Source organism: Oreochromis aureus, linkage group 23, assembly GCF_013358895.1.
Source record: "Oreochromis aureus strain Israel breed Guangdong linkage group 23, ZZ_aureus, whole genome shotgun sequence".
Classification (NCBI taxonomy): Eukaryota; Metazoa; Chordata; class Actinopteri; order Cichliformes; family Cichlidae; genus Oreochromis; species Oreochromis aureus.
The window spans coordinates 18492962-18510587 of NC_052963.1; the positions used below are offsets into that span (position 1 = coordinate 18492962).

General features: G+C 42.5%; 1 protein-coding gene across 5 annotated transcripts in view; it reads left to right on the top strand.

Annotated features, from left to right (window-relative positions):
• The window catches only part of LOC116316414 (plakophilin-4-like), a 49291-nt gene that overhangs the window by 12131 nt on the left and 19534 nt on the right, over window positions 1–17626 (top strand). The window contains exons 2-5 of one of the 5 annotated variants that reach the window (XM_031734976.2): window positions 1469–1973; window positions 11293–11463; window positions 12212–12413; window positions 13127–13259. In XM_031734976.2, the coding sequence (XP_031590836.2) occupies window positions 1493–1973; window positions 11293–11463; window positions 12212–12413; window positions 13127–13259 (987 nt within the window). In that variant the 5' untranslated portion in view covers window positions 1469–1492. Of the gene's footprint in view, window positions 1–1278; window positions 1974–5253; window positions 6561–11086; window positions 11215–11292; window positions 11464–12211; window positions 12414–13126; window positions 13260–17626 lie in introns of those variants that run through there. The other 4 variants (XM_039607476.1, XM_039607478.1, XM_039607479.1 and 1 more) reach the window with 4 other exon arrangements.

Here is a 17626-nt window from a genome sequence, read left to right on the forward strand (position 1 = left end):
TAAACTTTCTGTATAAATGATTGGTGTATTTGAGGTTCAGAGATTATTAGAAAGCTTGGACATAAAGGCAGTTTCAGTCAGTTTTTGATCTTTCGAATGAATGAAAGCCCTAATTAACTTTGAACCACAGCTCCTGCCAACCCAGAGGAGATGTCGGTACTAAAGCAAATTAGCGACAACACGGTGAATTCCAGCTGCTAGCGAATCATCGAGTAACACGATCAAAAGCTCCAGCGCCGGTAATTGAACCTCATGAGGAGAAATCATATTCAGGTTTCCCACATTTGAATGGTTTTCAGAGCGTTGTCACCTGAAAAATATGTATTTCTTTGCTCTAAGTAATAATATTCTTTCTTAAAGTAATGACAGCTGGTTGAGGCTCGGTAATTACTGTCATGAGCGACGAAGAACATCAGCTAAACCCTTCAAATCAAAACCACTTCTACCTTGAAATGTCTCAGGCTCAAACATTATCAGCTCCTTTCTTTGTGGCTAATAATTATACGCACTTAGAATGAAAGTAGGAGCAGGAATGACAGATAACGGTGAGCCTGTTTGAATTTTCTCCTGATTTATTCCAAACCCAGCAGCCTCACTGGATGGGCTTACATGTCTCCGCTCTTAATTTCCCTTCGAGGCGTTCGAGGCTTCGATGGATTAAGGCGGCACAGATCGGCATCCAGTTGGCTGAGTCTGTAATTAGGAGACATTCTATATTTCATAAATAAGGAGAAGAAGATAAAAAAGGGAAAATGTTTGTCGCCATAAAACAGGAATATTCTGTCAAGTCTTCCCTAAAAAGTGACGCTCAGTCTGAAGTGTAATGAATTAGGACGTTTTCCCAGAGGCAAGCACGTTCAGCTTCTTGGACAAATGGAAAAGATAATGATGCTCTTCATCAGACGTGATGAAGTGCGCTGTCTGAGAGTGTCGCATTACTCGTAATTGGCGAGTATATTTGCAAATGGGAGAGGCGCAGTGTGCAGACTTTAATGTTCATTTGTCAGGTATTTATTTAGAAAACCAAAATGCTGAAGTGATTAATTGTCAACACTGTTACAGGTATTATACTTGACATTTTTAGTCACAGAGGAGCAAAGAATCAAGTGAATGTTAATTAGAAATGAATAAAATGCCATTAAATGTCATTTAATAATGATGCAGGCAGGACTGCTGGAGTATTTATTTAATTTTTAATTATCCAAAATAAGAATAAGAATTTTCATTGTTTTTAATTGTTCCGTTTCTCTGCACCCTTCCAAGCACGTTACTGAACATGATGCACATTTTAAACAGCACATGAGCGCAATTTAATGGTTTTTGCACAAACGTAATGACCTGTGAGATGCAAAGGGCACTTTAGGAAGGTGTAATAAAAATTCATGCCTCATTATCAGATGAATAAAATGTCACACTCTACTCTCTGGAAGGGTAAACTGCAATATTTCTTCTCCTCTTGGCTTCCCAGGCCTCCAGCCGGGTGTTACGGAGGATGGCCTCCCTCCCCTCCAGGAGCCAGTCTCCTGGCTGCGGCACCGCCGGCACAGTCTCACCTTCCCGCATCTCCCTGCGAACATCCCAAGGCAGCACGTACGACTCGCCCATCCTGTCTGAGCCCAAACCACTGGCCGCTGTTTTCCCGGGCACTACCATGCCGCCCTCCTGCCCGTCGCCGACCTCCCCGACTGAGGGCACCCAGGGTAGAGGGGGTGGTGCAGGTGGAGTTGGAGGAGGAGTGGGACTAGGAGGAGGTGAAAGAGGAGGGGGAGGAGGAAGTGGAGGACGTCTGGGGTCCACCCTTTCCTTGATCGAGGGGAGGGGTTCAACGGGGTCACCGCTGCGCTCGGGAATGACGGCGGTGCCGCAGCACTACGGCTCCACCCTCCCCAGGCAGAGCCAGCCGCTGGCGTACGGCGCCGATCCATACGGCCTGTACCAGAGGAGCGCTCTGCCCCGCCCAGACAGCCTCATAGGTCAGTGTGACACCCAGCTAAGAACAGTCATGCTCATTGGTACCTGAGGAAATTAGTCCCCAGAAAAAGTATTGTCAGTCTTTCTAATGTGCCTCCACCTTAAAAACAGATTATTAGGTTTCCCGATGAGATTTAGATGCAGCGAGTTGTCACAGATTAGCTTTAAGACCTGAGACAGGAGTAAACGGCAAGGCCGGCTGTGTCGATCGACTCTAAAGTTCAGCGATTACATGTTTTATCTTGCTTGTTTTATCCACATAAAGGTCATAATGTTACAGAGAGTTAATTGTCTGCAGACAGCAGTCTCCACTCATTTCTCTGATTAAATCAGCTCATCAGCGTCTGTTTTCTGAGCTGCCAGATGCGTCACGTTGTCTCGTTTCCCTTCTTAGAGTGTACGTACCTCAAACTGCCAAAAAGCAACAAGATTTCCTATTTTTGAAGCTGTTCAAATCAGCGTATTTATGCTGACAGCAGTATTTATAGTCATATATTAAAACATCACAAAACCACGCTCTGGTTTGTTGTTAGCTCCATTCTTACATTTGTTTACATTTCCTCCCTAAAATCAGAAATATTTATAGCAGAAGTACACATTACATTTAACAGCTTTTTAAGGTTTCTACCAGCGTAGTTTTTTGTTTCTGCAAAAACTACAACAGTTATCTTAGCAGTTCTGGTTTTTGAATTAGCAGGCTAGTAGATGTATCATATTAGCCTCCTGTAGCCATTAGCCGTTTTACAAAAATAACAGCTTGAAAAATCATCAGAGATGTTTTGAAAAAAGGAAATAACTTACTACTGTTTCAACTTTTCAGCCGGTAATTATCTACTTATGTCCACAAACTGCAGATTGAAGCCCACTAAATCATTATTTGAAGACTTCTAAACAACGTTAACCGTGATTCAGTGCTTATTTGCTGATTTGTTTTTTAACTTTTTGGTTGGTTTTGAAATTTTTCTACTCTTTTTCTTCTTGTTCACCCAGGTCCTGGCAATCAGGACAATCAAGATGTTATAAAAAGTATAAAAATCAGAGCGTATAATGTAAAAAAATAACTGGTCCACTTGCAGTTGAGTCTGTGTGACTTTATAGAAAAACTGGGAAACAAAGGGATCTTTCATGCTTCAACAAATCCAATCCCAACTAAAAAAAATATGGTTTAAAAATAAAGCCAAATATTAAAAAGCGTGATCTAGATCAAAGTCCTTCTTTGTTTCAGTTCTCGGAGGGAAACTAGGTCAAATAAGGCATTAAATTCATAGTCTTAAATTCGACATGGTAAAACCATCACAACCAGTAAATGTTCATGAATAGCTTGATTCTCTTTCAGAGCTGCGGAGGCTGATAAAAATCTCAGGTGTGAAACTGTGTAAACGAACCTCTGGGATCACTGCAGCCTACGTCCTTGGTGTTGCGGCCTGATATTGCATTGCAAACGTACTGAGTGGAAAGGCTCAGCTTCTCCTTTCCTCCTCCATCTTTTGAGTCAGTAATGTAGCTGGTAGAGAGGTCAGTGTCTGGCCTGGAGGGCTGCTGGAGAAACGTTAAGTTTCCCTTGAGAAAATGGCTGCACTGCAGCGGGAGGCGGTCTGATTGTGCGCTCTCCTCGCTGTAAATAAACAAAGCCACGCTCCACAGCCTCGACACCATTTCCTCTGTTGATTTAATAACCTTTCCTTTGTCTGGGGAAAGTTGACTGAGCAGGGCTGATTTAATATTGTAGCACACAACATTTGTGCTCTCTGCAGATGTTTCCTGCGTCTTTGTCAAGCGTCCAGAATCATTAATCGAAGCTCACGTTGAACAAAATAAGTTTGAGGCAAAGTGCAAGCTCGGCAGGTGATTTTATATCCTATCCAGGCTTGGGGAGCTCATTTCATGGGGTTTTTTTTTTTTTCTTCAGTCAAATTATCTTCTGGCACTGGCAGATAATCCTGCTGGGTTCGATAAAATTTTATTTGATGCACGCTAGTATGAAAAATAAGGAGTGCAATGTCATCTGGGAAGGATCTCACTTGTAGCAGGTAGATGTTCTGAACTCTTTTAATTTTAATCTTGTTTGTGGCTGTGATTGATGTGCGGCAGGTTAAAGGAAAACAAGCCAGAAACAGAGGCCAGCTTAAAAAACACACTGTGCACGATCGCAGGGCTTCCACTTTCTCTCTCATGTGCCGTTTAGCAAAGTGATGGCTGAGTGAGGAAACCGCGTTAGTATCAATCGGTCTGAATATGAAGCAGAAGAAAGAAGCAGCAAGGGGTTGCAGTGCAGCAGGTTGACAGGGATTTATATTGCACGTAGCACTCATAGAGGAGTGTTTGGCCAAAAGGGTGCTGGATGCTAAGAACCTTGACTTCTGCTTGTTATGGACTGTGGTCTCACTACCATCAGTCTGCACATGCCCAGTGGGAGCATGTCTAGCAGGGGGCATGTGCAAGAAAAACTTTGGAGAACAGTCCATACCTGATTTAAATTTTGCCCATGTCAGTTTCAAGTTCACCTTCTCCTGCACATCTGGACCATTTTCAGGTCCACTGCTATTTTTAGATGTTTTGTTACATGTCCTGTTATATCGCCTTCTACTTGCGCCTATTACACTTTGGCAGTGAGCATTAATGTCTTCATTAGAACATAAAAAACAAGGGCATCAGCTGAGCTGAAACAAACAATGAAAAACTAGGAATTTGGGGGAGACGTGGAATAAGGAAAAGACATTACTTCCTGGGAGGATGCGACAAAGGACAAGTTAATACAGAGACAACAGATAGACACAGGGTGATTAGGGAAGTGGAGACACAGGAGAACTAAATCACAGGAGACAAGACAAAGGAAGCAAAACTAAAAGCAAAGCACCAAGAACACTGACTCTCAAAGTAAAACAGCATGTATGATAATGGGAAATGCAGACACACGAATTAACTAACAGTGCGTTCCTGAGTAAGTCAGAATTTCCAGGTTCCCATTGTGAAACACAGAACGTCCTTCTAACTCAGATTTCCCACTCAAGAAAGACGAAGCAGGGTTCAATGAAAACTGCTTATTTGTAGCTGCTGAACCAGCTCTCATCACCATTTATGATCCTCTATAGAGAATTCAGGTCATTTGGAAACAGAGCTTGATGTTTGATCACACCTCATATCTTAGCAGCTATTACCGCTACTATTCCCGTTACCAGTTTTTACACATACGCACAGAGAAGCTCACTCAGATTCTCAACTGGTTTTATTGTCATCACAGATTTACAAAAGTAAGAAGTTAGTGAAAATGTTTTTGCTGCGGAGCTCCAGATTAGCAGATCACAATAAATAAGACACCATATTTTAGATATATGCAAATGCAAAAATATAAGAACATATGTCTGGCAATTAATTAATTAATTAATAAACAGTCATACTTTGTCCAGGAACCTGATAGCGGTTGGAAAATAGCTCACGTGAGTTCATACAGGCCTGGAACAGGTTGCGGTTAAGGTTGTGAGCGTCTTTGATCAACCATTGGCTGGGCAGTGCATCAGTGCTCGTACATCTTCTGGAAGAAAGGAAACTCACTTCCCATAATAGGCTCTGCCTCCCTCACCACTCTCTTTGAGATGATTTAAGATACTGTGGTTATAGACGGATGGACATGGTCACATGATACTAAGGAGTCCAAAGTATGCCAAGAAAGTATCCCCCACACATTACACCACCAGCAGAGCTGCTGATGTAAGGGAGGATGCAGCCACGCTTCCAGGTTGTTTACTGAGCCCACCATCTGAACTTTGCAGGAGGATTTGAGACTCATCAGACCAGGCAACGTTTTTCCAATCTTCTGTTGTCTAATTCTGTTGACCTGTTGCAAGTTGTAACTTCACTTTCTTCACAGGAGTGGCACCTAGAGTGGTCTTTGTGCCTCTGTAGTCCAAGGTTTGGGATTTTGTGCATTTAAAGATGCTCTTCTGCAGACCTTGGTTATAATAAGTGGTTATTCGAGTTACTGTTGTCATCAGCATGAAGCAGTCTGCCCATTGTCCTCCAATCTCTGGCATCAGCAAGGCATGTTCACCTAGAGAACTGCTGCTTACTGGATATTTTCTCCTTTTCAGACCAGCCTATGTAAAAGCTAGAGATGGCTGTGTGGGAAAATCCCAGTAGGTCAGCAGTTTCTATGACTCTGACCTATAACCATGCCACGTTCAAAGTCACTCAGATCACCTTTCTACTCAGTTTGAACTTCTAAGACTGGGAAGTCTACATAACAGATCTGAGCTTGTTAAATCTGGGCCTGGAAAGAAGCTGAAACTAAACTGAAACATTTCTAGATGGATAGAAAGATGACGCTTCTACCCTTGTTTCGTCATCTCAAGCTGCTCCGATGTCTGGCAGCTCACCGTGTATTTATGTATTTTTAAGCAGTGAGTACTTTTCAGTGTGAGTACCCACCACACAGCCTTTGTTAGAACTAACTACAGTCTACTCTTGAGTCACCGCAGCTCCGCTCCAGCTCGGTCTCACCTAACGACAGACTGGCGAACACACGGGCCTCCAGGTGAGTTCAGTTTGTCTAACGAGGTGCTAGGAGTGGATTTGCAGCCAGTGCAGTCAGGGTGAGTTTGCAAGTCTGTCATTCATGTGTGCCGCCGTGATTATTTTTATTTTTAATTATAGCTCAGTGTGTCAGTTTTGACATCTTCATTGTGCTTATTCTGAAAATGAGATAAAACGGAGAACAGAAGCAGAAAACGGTTGGCCCGTTTGCCTGATAAATAACCTGCTTGTGTTTAATATGTCATTTAGTCAGAACCTTTAAAAATAGAATAAAAGTGGTGAAATGTCAACACATTTAGTGCCACTGAACATTTCCTTTTGTTTTATGCTAACTGTGGGAACTGTGAAGAATTGAGGGTTGAAATTAGTTCGACCACTCATCAAAATTAGCAGCTACTGTCAGTCTACAGAGTTAATAACAACGCTAAGTGGATGATGAGGCTGATGAGAAGCTGACTGACTTTCCGTTGAGAGCCAACCTTTTGACTTTGTGCCTCTCCGATTGGTTGAGACAGCCGAGGCTGGCTGAGAAACTTGAGAAGGGATTATTTCTGTACTGCTGCCAGGCTGTTCAATGAGCCTGGCTTACAGCTGCCTTTGAGGCGTCTTTGGAGCACATTTCAGACCCAAAAGTGGCTTTGAACTGGACGTGTTTAACTCTGTCGCCGGGGCCGTGGTGATGTTGAAGGACGTGGGCTTTGTTCTCTGGAAACGTTAGGACGCAGCCGCTCCTTGCCTGTTAACTGGTTATCGACAGCTTCCTCCCTGCACGCCGCTGCGAAGCCGGTGGAGGATTTACTGTCGGAGAAGCGCTGCTGATGCTGATGCTGCAGCAGCGACACAGATTTATGCCTCGTCCTGCCCTCTGCCACTTTACTAAGCCGCTCCCACTGACCCATATAGGGGAGTTTCTATCACAAAGCCCCATGGAGCATCAGCATGTGATTATCAGCTGACTGCACTGGAAGGCTTTATTGTGCTAGTCTTCATATGTTTTCTTCTGCACTGTTTTTGTGTGCATCAGCTCAAGCATATGTGTCAGGAATATGAATATGTATTTGTGCATCTTGTGTGTTGTGCTATTGTTGTTTGTGCATGTGTGAAAACAGGATGGAAGGATTTCTTGTGCGTTATGTCTGTGTGTGGGTAGGAGGCAGAGTCAGTGAACTAAATAAAATGCCTTCTATTCTCTAGCTGACTGGTTTTCATCCTGCAGTGCTGCTAAGTGGCCTAATACGTCGCCTAAGTCCTTATTCCCGGTTATCCTGCAGATCCAGCGTAATCCCAGATTACACGAGAGAGATAAGCAATAGATGGATATACAAGATTAGGCTATTACTGATCAGTGAAACTCATGGCTTAGGTACTGAAACCCGGTGTGCCTCCAAAACGTGAATGCAACTGCAAGATGAGCTGGGGTTTTTTGTTTGTTTGTTTTTTGTGGAAATTATTTTTTCAATAAGCGCTGTCGTTATTATGCTTCAGATTTTTATGTTTTGGTCTTCCCAGATCTCTATTTGATTGAAAACAGAAAAATAGATACAGGAAGGATCTGTTTGGATTGAAGGATTGATCCGGAATGTCTGATTTAGCATAATTAGCTAAAAGTCATACGTGGACACATATCTAAACACAGCAGATGAAATGGGCAGCTAGTTTAAAACCACATATGGATAATGTAAATGGGTAAATTGTTCAAATAGATGCTAAATGTCATAGGTAGGTAGGTAAATGGCTGATATTGTATAAATTTGTAGTAACTTTAAAATGTGGTTTAAAGCCCTGAATAAGCATTTTAGCTAAAATTATTGGGTAAATGGCTGAAATTGGGTTTAGAGGTAACATAAAAATTTATGAAATTGTTTAAAATTATTGGATAAATGATTTTAAAAGCTCAACGTAAAAGATTGTTTGAAATGGTAATTAAAAGTTGTCAATGGATGGCTGAAATTTTAGGAAATTAGAAATTTTGTGATGCATGTCAAGACAACAAAACACTAAATGTAAAGCTGCAGGTTTTCATTTAAAGATACTCCAATATTCCTTACCTCACATCATCTCATGTCTCATTTTATTTATTCAAAATGACTTCCGCGTTATTCTTGCGTTAACAGTGCAGACTTCTCCCTTGCAACATTGTCACCATTTTCTCTGCTGCTCCTGGAATTGAATGTATTTGTCCTATATTAGAGAAATGAGAGCATGGCGGTATGCAGGATGCGCAAGCCTGTGGGTTCAGATTCAGTCTGATTCACAAATATACAGATGTGGTAAGAATAAAATAGGCAGGTGTGCACGTTTAATTAATCTGATGGTAATTTTGGGTACAGATGTATTTTCTGGTGAAAGATAAGAACATTTCTACTAAAATATTGGTGAATGAGGCTCAGTTATCCGAGGCCTAGCGGCAAATCTGCAACAAAATGGCTAAAAAAAGAAAAAACCATCCTTGAGCTGTTACTACATTACTTCAAGATGTGGCAGCTGAAGAAGGCTTCGCAAGCTGCTGAATCAAGTTTCCACGGGACTGGAGACTTTAAAGGTTTTAGATTAGTGTGTGAAAGTGTGTCTCAGAGTGCTTAAATGGTTGGGATATCTAAAAGTAGTGTGAGTAAATGACAGAAACGGCTGTAAACCGCTGACACCAGTTTACTAGCTTAAACCTTAACAGATAAAAAGATGAATTCGGATTCAGAGAAATTGTTAAATTATTCACCAGATAAGCGGGTAGAGGACTGAATTATTCAGATTCTACCATTGGTCTTTAGTTATAACAATGCAAACCAGCCTTGACATTGACAGTTTAGCTGTAATAAATTATACACAGGACACAGTCGTCTTTATATTATTAATAGTGTAGTAACCTCCGGTTTAGGAGCTGCTGCAGTGCTCGATGTTTGATACAAGCCTTTGCGAGCCCCTTGAAACATGATTCTGTGTCGTTCTAGCACATTTCATACATTTGGTAGCTCTAGCATCCTCTAACCTGAAGGTCACACTCTTTATGGGCCATTGAAGATCCCTCGAGTACGACCCCGAGGTCCAGATTGAACAGGGCTTTTTTCATTTTCTTTCAGAAATACATCCAGCCATGTGAGATCAGAGCGCCCATCTCTTTCACTGGGACATTTATGTAAATCGAGAGAGGCAAACTGCAGAAGCAAATGGCTCCTTCATCACCAGCTTTAAGTGCAAATTGTGTGCTTCAGCTGTTGGACTGATCCGCCGAGGCTGCCCCCCTCGTGCCCTAAAGCTTCTTTATAATTGGAGCACTCTTTGAACTGATCTGCTCTGAGATTGGAGGATGGAAAAACCCTCTGCTCTACTTGTTTGACTTGCTGATGTCTGAGCCTGCAGCACGGTCTGAATGACCAGAGTCTTCATGCATTTTATAGGCGCAACAATAGTTTCTGGTGACTTAAAATACAGAGTATTGAACAGTATGGATTGGCACGGTCTCACAAGTTGATGACAAGCATGCGAGCCAGATAATGAGGCGATTTTATGTGTGACCATGATAGGCTGGTGTCATGCAGCTCCGGGCTTTTTTTTTTCCTTAGATATTAGACATTGTGTATTCTTGCACATTTTTCAGTATTTCTGCACACAGTACATGTGAAGTAGCTCAAGTGACATGAGCACCTTTAGGTGTACTATCAGAAGATGGTACACTGTGGTCATAAAGGGTCAGCAACAACACTCAGGTAGGCTGTGGTGATTAAACAATGATGCTCAGTTTGTACTAAGGGGCCCAAAGTGTGCCAAGAAAATATCCCCCACACCATTACACCACTACCAGCCTTAACTGTTCATAGAAGGCAGGATGCTTTACTGCTTTTTACACCAAATTGTGACGCTACCATCCAAATGTTGCAGCAGAAATTGAAAATCATCAGACTGGGCAGTATTTTTACAATCATCTACTATACAGTTTTGGTGAGCCAGTGTGAATCCTCAGTTTCCTGTGCTCCATGCGGTCTTCTGTTGCTGTAGAACAGGGGTGTCCAACTCCAGTTCTCGAGAGCTACTGTCTTGCAGCTTTTAGATGCATCCTTGTTCTGACAGAATGGCTTATTACTGGGCCTTTGCCAAACTTGATGCCATGCTGAAGTGGTAATCCAACCCTTTGATTCAGCTGTGTTGGAGTAGGGATACATCTAAAAGCTGCAAGAAAGTAGCTCTCGAGGACTGGAGTTGGACACACCTGGTGTAGAAGATGCTCTTCTGCATATCTTGGTTGTATCGAGTGGTTATTTGAGTTACTGTTGCCTTCAGTATGAAGCAGTCTGGTCATTGTCCTCTGAGCTCTGACATCAACAAGACATTTTCTCCAGAGAACTGCTTCTCACCGGATATTTTGTTTTTTCAGACCATTCTCTGTAAACTTTAGAGATGGTTGTGTGGTGGAGATCCCAGTAAGTCAGCAGTTACTGAAATATTCAGACCAACCATCATACCACATTCAAAGTCGCTTAAATCACCTTTATTCACCATTCTTTATTCACCTTTATTCACCATTCAGTGGGTTGTCTTGACCATATTTGCATGCCTAAATAAGTTGCTGCCATATGATTGGCTGAGAAGATTTTGGCATTAATGAGCAGTTGTACCTAACAAAGTTGCCGGTAACACTATTAGGATGTCTCCTCATCCTCTGTGAGTGTAGTATGGAGGAGGCCACCTCAGTTTTTTCAGAGGCAAAATGCTTAAACGGTAAAGTCTCAAAAAACATTTTTATGTTTCCTGTGGTGTAAATAAAGTTTATTTAAAAGCTTAATTGTCTACCTGCAGGGCTCCACAGCTCATACGCCGGTCACAGCGGGCAAATTGATCCAGAGCTGAGGGCAGCGTTGTCTCCAGACTGCCACATGACGCCTGTTTTCGACGAGCGCTCCTTCCACAGCCCCCTGTACCACAGCCCCACCCACGACCCACAGGGCTCCCTCTACAGGACAAACACAGGTACTGCACATCAACAGAAGTTACTTTGACTTGTTTAGAAGGAAACATTTCTGCTAGCTGCATGTGACAGTTGGTTATTTAAACGAGATTAACAGATTTTATGTCCTAATAAATCTAATTTGTATGTTTTACTGTGAATTATCAATACCTTTCAGCACTAAATCTACTTGGGGGAAAAAAAGGAATTAAATGCTAACCGCCCCAAACATTCTGTATTATACCCCGTAGCAGTGCTGGCGGTGGGTTGTGGCAGCAGTCTTTTTGAAATGAGAGAGTTACTCAGACGTCCCAGTTTTTATTTTTTCTTGTCCGTTTCCCCGGGTTGAGATGGAGCTCAGTTTCACATCTACTTAGAAATTATTCCTTTAAAATCTGTGGCGGAAATCGTGGTTTACAGGCACAGGAACTGTTATTACTATCGCTCCCCGAGGTCAAACTTTAATTAGGCTGAAACCTTTCATGTACTCGGCAGCTTCTTAATTGAAGTCTTTGCCGAATGATTTAAGGCTGAAAGCTCTGTGGAGTTTGATAGTGGAGGATCTAAGGAGCCATTTTAGTTTTGTTTAGTCAAGATTTAAACAGGTTTGGCCTGAGACTCGTCTCCCTGCCTGCTGAAGCACTTAATGCAGAATATTACTTTCTCTTTTATGTGACCTTAGAGGCATTTTGATGATATAAACTGCCTCCAGAAACACATCCTTGATCGCGAATGAAAGAAAGCACAGATTAAATTTCCTAATTTTCTTAGGAATGGGGACTCTCCCTCGGACCACAAGCCATTGCAGCACGCTGCCGTACCAAAGAAGCAGCTATGGGCTGAGCTCTGCAGCTGTATACGTCGACTCCTTCAGGGTTCCCGGCGAGCCCGTCTACTCACACAGGCACTCTGGACTGGTGGACCAGGTGGTCACCCGAACCCCGTCCATCGAGAGCATCCATAAGGACCCCAGGTACTCAGTCTTCAACCACCAGTTCTTCTCAGTACACTACAGTTTAATTAGCATGTTTACTGGTGTATTAATGTGAGAGAGCTTGCCACAGTCTTTATTTTTGGGGGGTTTAGGCTGTCTCTGTGTTGTCTGCAGGCCTCTGTTGGGGCCTCGCCATCTGCTGCAGGACTTCTTTTTCATCTCTTGGCCGTAGATTTTTTGTTTTTGGAGTCTGGCTGTTTGAGCTCGCTGAATTAATTTAGCCCCGTTTTTGCTGATGATGAGCAATATAAACACACAAATCACTCAAACTTTTACACAGTGATGTAGGTGGTCACAGAGTGGGTATGCATGGTACATATTCTCAGTTTATTCAAATTCTGTTACTTTACAAAGAGAGTGTTTATTTTTACAAAATTGCTAAAACCCATAGTAGATGCTTGCAATATACGTGGAAATGTCTTTAGCACCATCTAATGCTCCGCTCAGTCGTCCTGGTTTGTTTGCTTATTTGCTGATTCACCTGTTAAATATCAGGCAATCAAAAGTTTAAATCCTCTGAAAATAGAATAGAATAGTCTAAAGTACGACCAGCAGCTAAACATTAAAAATAAAAAAATGTCAGAAGTGTTATAATGAATCCAAGATGCTACAAAACAGCACAAATAAACCAAAAATGGCTGAGCGTAGAAGGTGAGCCACCCCTATGGAGACTTTTCTCTGTTTCCCATCAGGGAGTTTGCTTGGCGTGACCCCGAGCTGCCCGAGGTCATCCACATGCTGCAGCATCACTTCCCCTCTGTCCAAGCCAACGCCGCCGCCTACCTGCAGCACCTGTGCTACGGAGACAACAGGGTCAAGGTGGAGGTAAGGTGATGATACATGCTGGGCAGTCTGTCTGGGTAAAAATAACCTGACAAACGTCACAGATATGACTCAGTCACTGCTGCCGTGTCTAAAGGTTTCAAAAACAGCTGTGCTGAGACCTAATTAATGTTGATCCTGTCCAAAAAACATCAGGAAGAACCCATTAAGAGTTCCAGTCGGGGACAGGACAAGCTATTTAAACAGGATTAAAGGGATTTCATTGTATACGGTGCAGAAAGAATTATGTCTTAATCCGTTAAAATACTAGCAAGTCTAATCAGCAGTTAATTTTAAAACATCAATTTAATAGAGTAAAAGCTGGTTCCAGTTTGCAAACATGAACATTGGTGCTTTACTCTGCACGAATCAGTGATCCACACCTTTTATGCTGCACACCGACGTTATTAAAGTTAGCAAAACAGAACACTCTAAAACTAAAAGAAGTAAAATAAAACTAAGTGTTCCCCAGATGTGCAAGCAGAATGAGCACTTCTTTAGTCAGTCTGACATTCCTATATGACAGTGACAGGCAGCTGTCTCAAAAAGTGTTTGGATTATCCAGAGTGCAGTTTTTGAGGGGAGGGTTAGAGGAGATGCATCTACAGGACAAACAGTCAAATCAGAAACTGACTTCCACTTTCAGCGGTCTTCATCCCTTGACAGCAGAGGTGACACTGTTGTTGGGCGGGGGGGGGTCCAGAGGATCAGGAGACATCTGTTCAAAATCCCGCAGTTATGAAGTGCACAGTTTGCTTTCTTTGCAAGTAATGGTGCAGCTGCTGTGACGGGCTGATAGAGGGGAACAGACACTCTCTTGAGTGGAAGAGTGAAAGGATCCTGCCGAACCTGACGACCCTTCTCTGCATCATTCAGTTAGAACTTCTGCTTCACTGCTGTAAAATGTGTTAGTCGTATCATTATCACATATTTATAAACTCTCAACCTCAGTCAGATCAGTCTGCTGCTGATCTCAGTAATTGTAAAAGAGTCGCCTCCTTGCCTGTGCGGGGAAGTACGGATGTGGGTAAAAAGCAGTATAATAATAAATATGCTAACAGGCTTCAGAGGATAGGCTAGATCCATTCTGGTTCATGAGACACTCCCCACAACATGAATGGCTTTTCCCTCCTCATCTTTTATGGGTTTTTTTGTTTGTTTATTCATTTTTTCACTAGTTTTGCATTTACTGGCATCAGGGTCGCTACTGGACCCTACAGAGGTTGCACAGGTAGGCCGACATCATGGTGGAGTCAGGGCATTGCCAGGTTGCTGTGTCTTTCAGCACAGTCTAAAGAGCATGGAGGAGACAGGCAGTTACTCCATGAGAGTGGGACAGGGCCGTACAAGGCCCTTAATCCATCAGCTGGACCAGCAACTGCTCCTTTGTGCAAGGAGGAACAGGATGAGCACTGTCGGAGATACAAAATGACCTGCAGCAGGCCGCTGGTGAGAATGTCTCTGACCAAACAATCAGAAACAGACTTCATGAGGGTGGCCTGAAGGTCTGACATCCTCTTATGGGCCCTGTGCTGCTGCTTGGCACCGTGGAGCCCGATTGGTATTTACCATAGAATGCCAGAGTTGGTAGGTTCACTACTGGTGACCTGTGCTTTTCACAGATGAGAGCAAGTTCACATGGAGCACATGCGACAGATGTGAAAGGGTCTGGAGAACCCGCAAAGAACGTTATGCTGCCTGTAACATCGTCCAACACGACTGGTTGGGTGGTGGGTCAGTGGGTCAGTGATGGTCTGGGGAGGCATATCCATGGAGGGACGCGCAGACATCTACAGACTAGGCAATGGCACCCTGACTGCCATTAGGTATCAGGATGAAGTTCTTAGACCGACTGTCAGACCCTAAGCTGGTGCAGTGGGTTCTGGGTTCCTACTGGTGGATGACAAAGCCCGGCCTCATACCACATAAGGGTTTGCAGGCAGTTCCTGTGGGATGAAGAAACTGGCCTTTACACTCACCTGACCTAAATCCAAAAGAACACCTCTTGATTTTTGGTCCATCCAGTCCCCTCAGACTGTCCATGAGGTCAGTGGTGCCCTTCTGGGCGAAGAACCCCCAGGACACCATCTATGTGGTCAGGCGTGCATACAAACTACTGAGTACCATCTTGAACTGCTGCCATGAAATTTCGTCAAAATAGAGTATCCTGCCACATCGTTTTCTCATTTTGATTTTCGAGGTATCTTTAAATTCACCCATTAAACGATGAGGCATCCTTTCGCTCCTGGCACATTACCCAGCCCATACCACTATAGATATCCAGCATGATTTTTTTCCTATTCAGATCTAATGTGTTTTCAAAGCATTTGTTTTTTGAGCAGTGTATATACAGAGAAATGAGCATCAGATGTAAGATAACTGCATCTCCCACAGGAGATAATCATCCTTGATCAGGCAATCAGACATCAACACAAATCAAGACAAATCCCTAAAAGGGCACACAGATCTCTGAATAAATAAATAACAATAAATAAGAAATAAACATGAAAATTAAGCAAATTAAAATGTTTTGATATTTTCAGTCTTTTTTTGATACTTCAGATATTTCTGGATTTCTCTTAGTCTCAACCATCTGAGTACACCTTCAGTGGCTCTTTTGCTCTGACTCCTGTTTCTCCTTTTGTATCCCTGTGTCATCTCTGAGTGTATTCTCAGCTTACAGGAATCAAAATCTTGTTTTATTTCTTCCTCTTTTTCTTTTTTCTTTTTTTTTTTGATGCTTGCTGCCAAATTTGGAGCCAAAGCGCCATCTGCTCCAACAAAACTTTAAGTGACGTCGGTGCCAAATGTGCCGGCGCTCCGATGCGCGCTCTCTCGCTTTCTTTGCTCGGCTTCCCGTGCATTAAATGACGCCAACAGGACGGCGCGGCTCCGCGTGAGAGCCATTTTAGTGCCGTTGGGTTTGTTTGGTGATGAGCTTTTAATTAGCCTTTGGAGCAGCCTGGACACACGCCTGCTCATTTAGCCAGAAACAAATGTTTTCAATGACGGTTTGAACGCGGAGTCGGAGAGAATCGGGGAGCGCCTGCAGCTCTCCTGAGACGGGGTTTATTTCGAGATGACAAGAGAAAGTTCTGAACACAGCACAGAGAAGCTTCTGCAGCTTTGTATCCTGGTTCCCTTCCAAACTATTTCAGAAACTCATCGCCACACATAAAATCAGTGCTTTTGTCTTTAAAATGTTTTTTCTCTAAATTTTCATAATGTGCTTTAAAAGTTATTTTTCTTGTTGTTCTTTCATTTTCAAAGACTCAGTTTCTATAGTTTGACCGTCATCTGTATTTGCTTAGTTAAATCCGGGTTAAGTCTCGAAAGGGTTAAATGTAAGATAAGATAAGATAAGATAAGATAACCTTTATTAGTCCCACACGTGGGAAATTTGTTTTGTCACAGCAGGAAGTGGACAGTGCAAAAGTTGTGAAGGAAAAATTAGAATAAAATAAGATAAGAATAAATACAGTACACAACTGTACAGAATAGAATAAAATAAAATAAAATGCTATATACACCAGTTAACCAGTAACCAGTTAAACCATCAAAATCACCTTCAAACATTTGCACAGGTCCAAAGAAACTGCATGGATGGTTACCAAATAGATGTAAAACTGCTGCTCATTCATATTGACAGTTGTTTGCTTCCTTTGAATTCATTTAACGACTGATACATCCATCTTTTATGTGTGTTTTTAATCTCTCCTCCTGTGAGCATGCCACACTAACGGTGACCTTGTGCGTATGTAAACAGTTAAAGCCTGAAACTAATGCACAACCGTGACAGTTATCCCGTTATGTGTGTAAGACATAAATCTAAAACTCATCCAGGAGGCACAGAAAACGCTTTTATTTCCCATTTCTGCCTTCTGATTGAATTTCTTTTCTCTAATATGAAGCCGAGGAGGGGAAAGCTCTGTGATTATTCAGCGTTCTGTCTTCAGCCAGCAGCACCCGATCAGGAAGCACAAACTGATGAAGAGTGACTTATTACAAGCCTGAAAACCAGTGTTTCTACTCCATTTGCTTCCACCTTGAAGTAACGGTTCCCTCCAAAATCAGATATGAATATTTTATCTTCTGGCGTGTAGTACTTTTTATCCCAACCATTGAGACATTTTTTAAAGAACTGGGTGATTTCGGGAAAGAGAGATTGAAGATGAGTTGTTTAAATGTGCTTTTTAGGTAGATTATTTCCAAAAGAAAGACAAATCTCTACACCTGATCTGCCCCAAACTGGTTAACCAATCTCCATCTGTAAACAGCATAAGAGGCCAGAGTTTCTGATCTTGTTTTTTTTAATTACCTTTTCAAAGATATGTCCATACAAAGGCTAAAGTGTCAAAGTCCAAAATCAA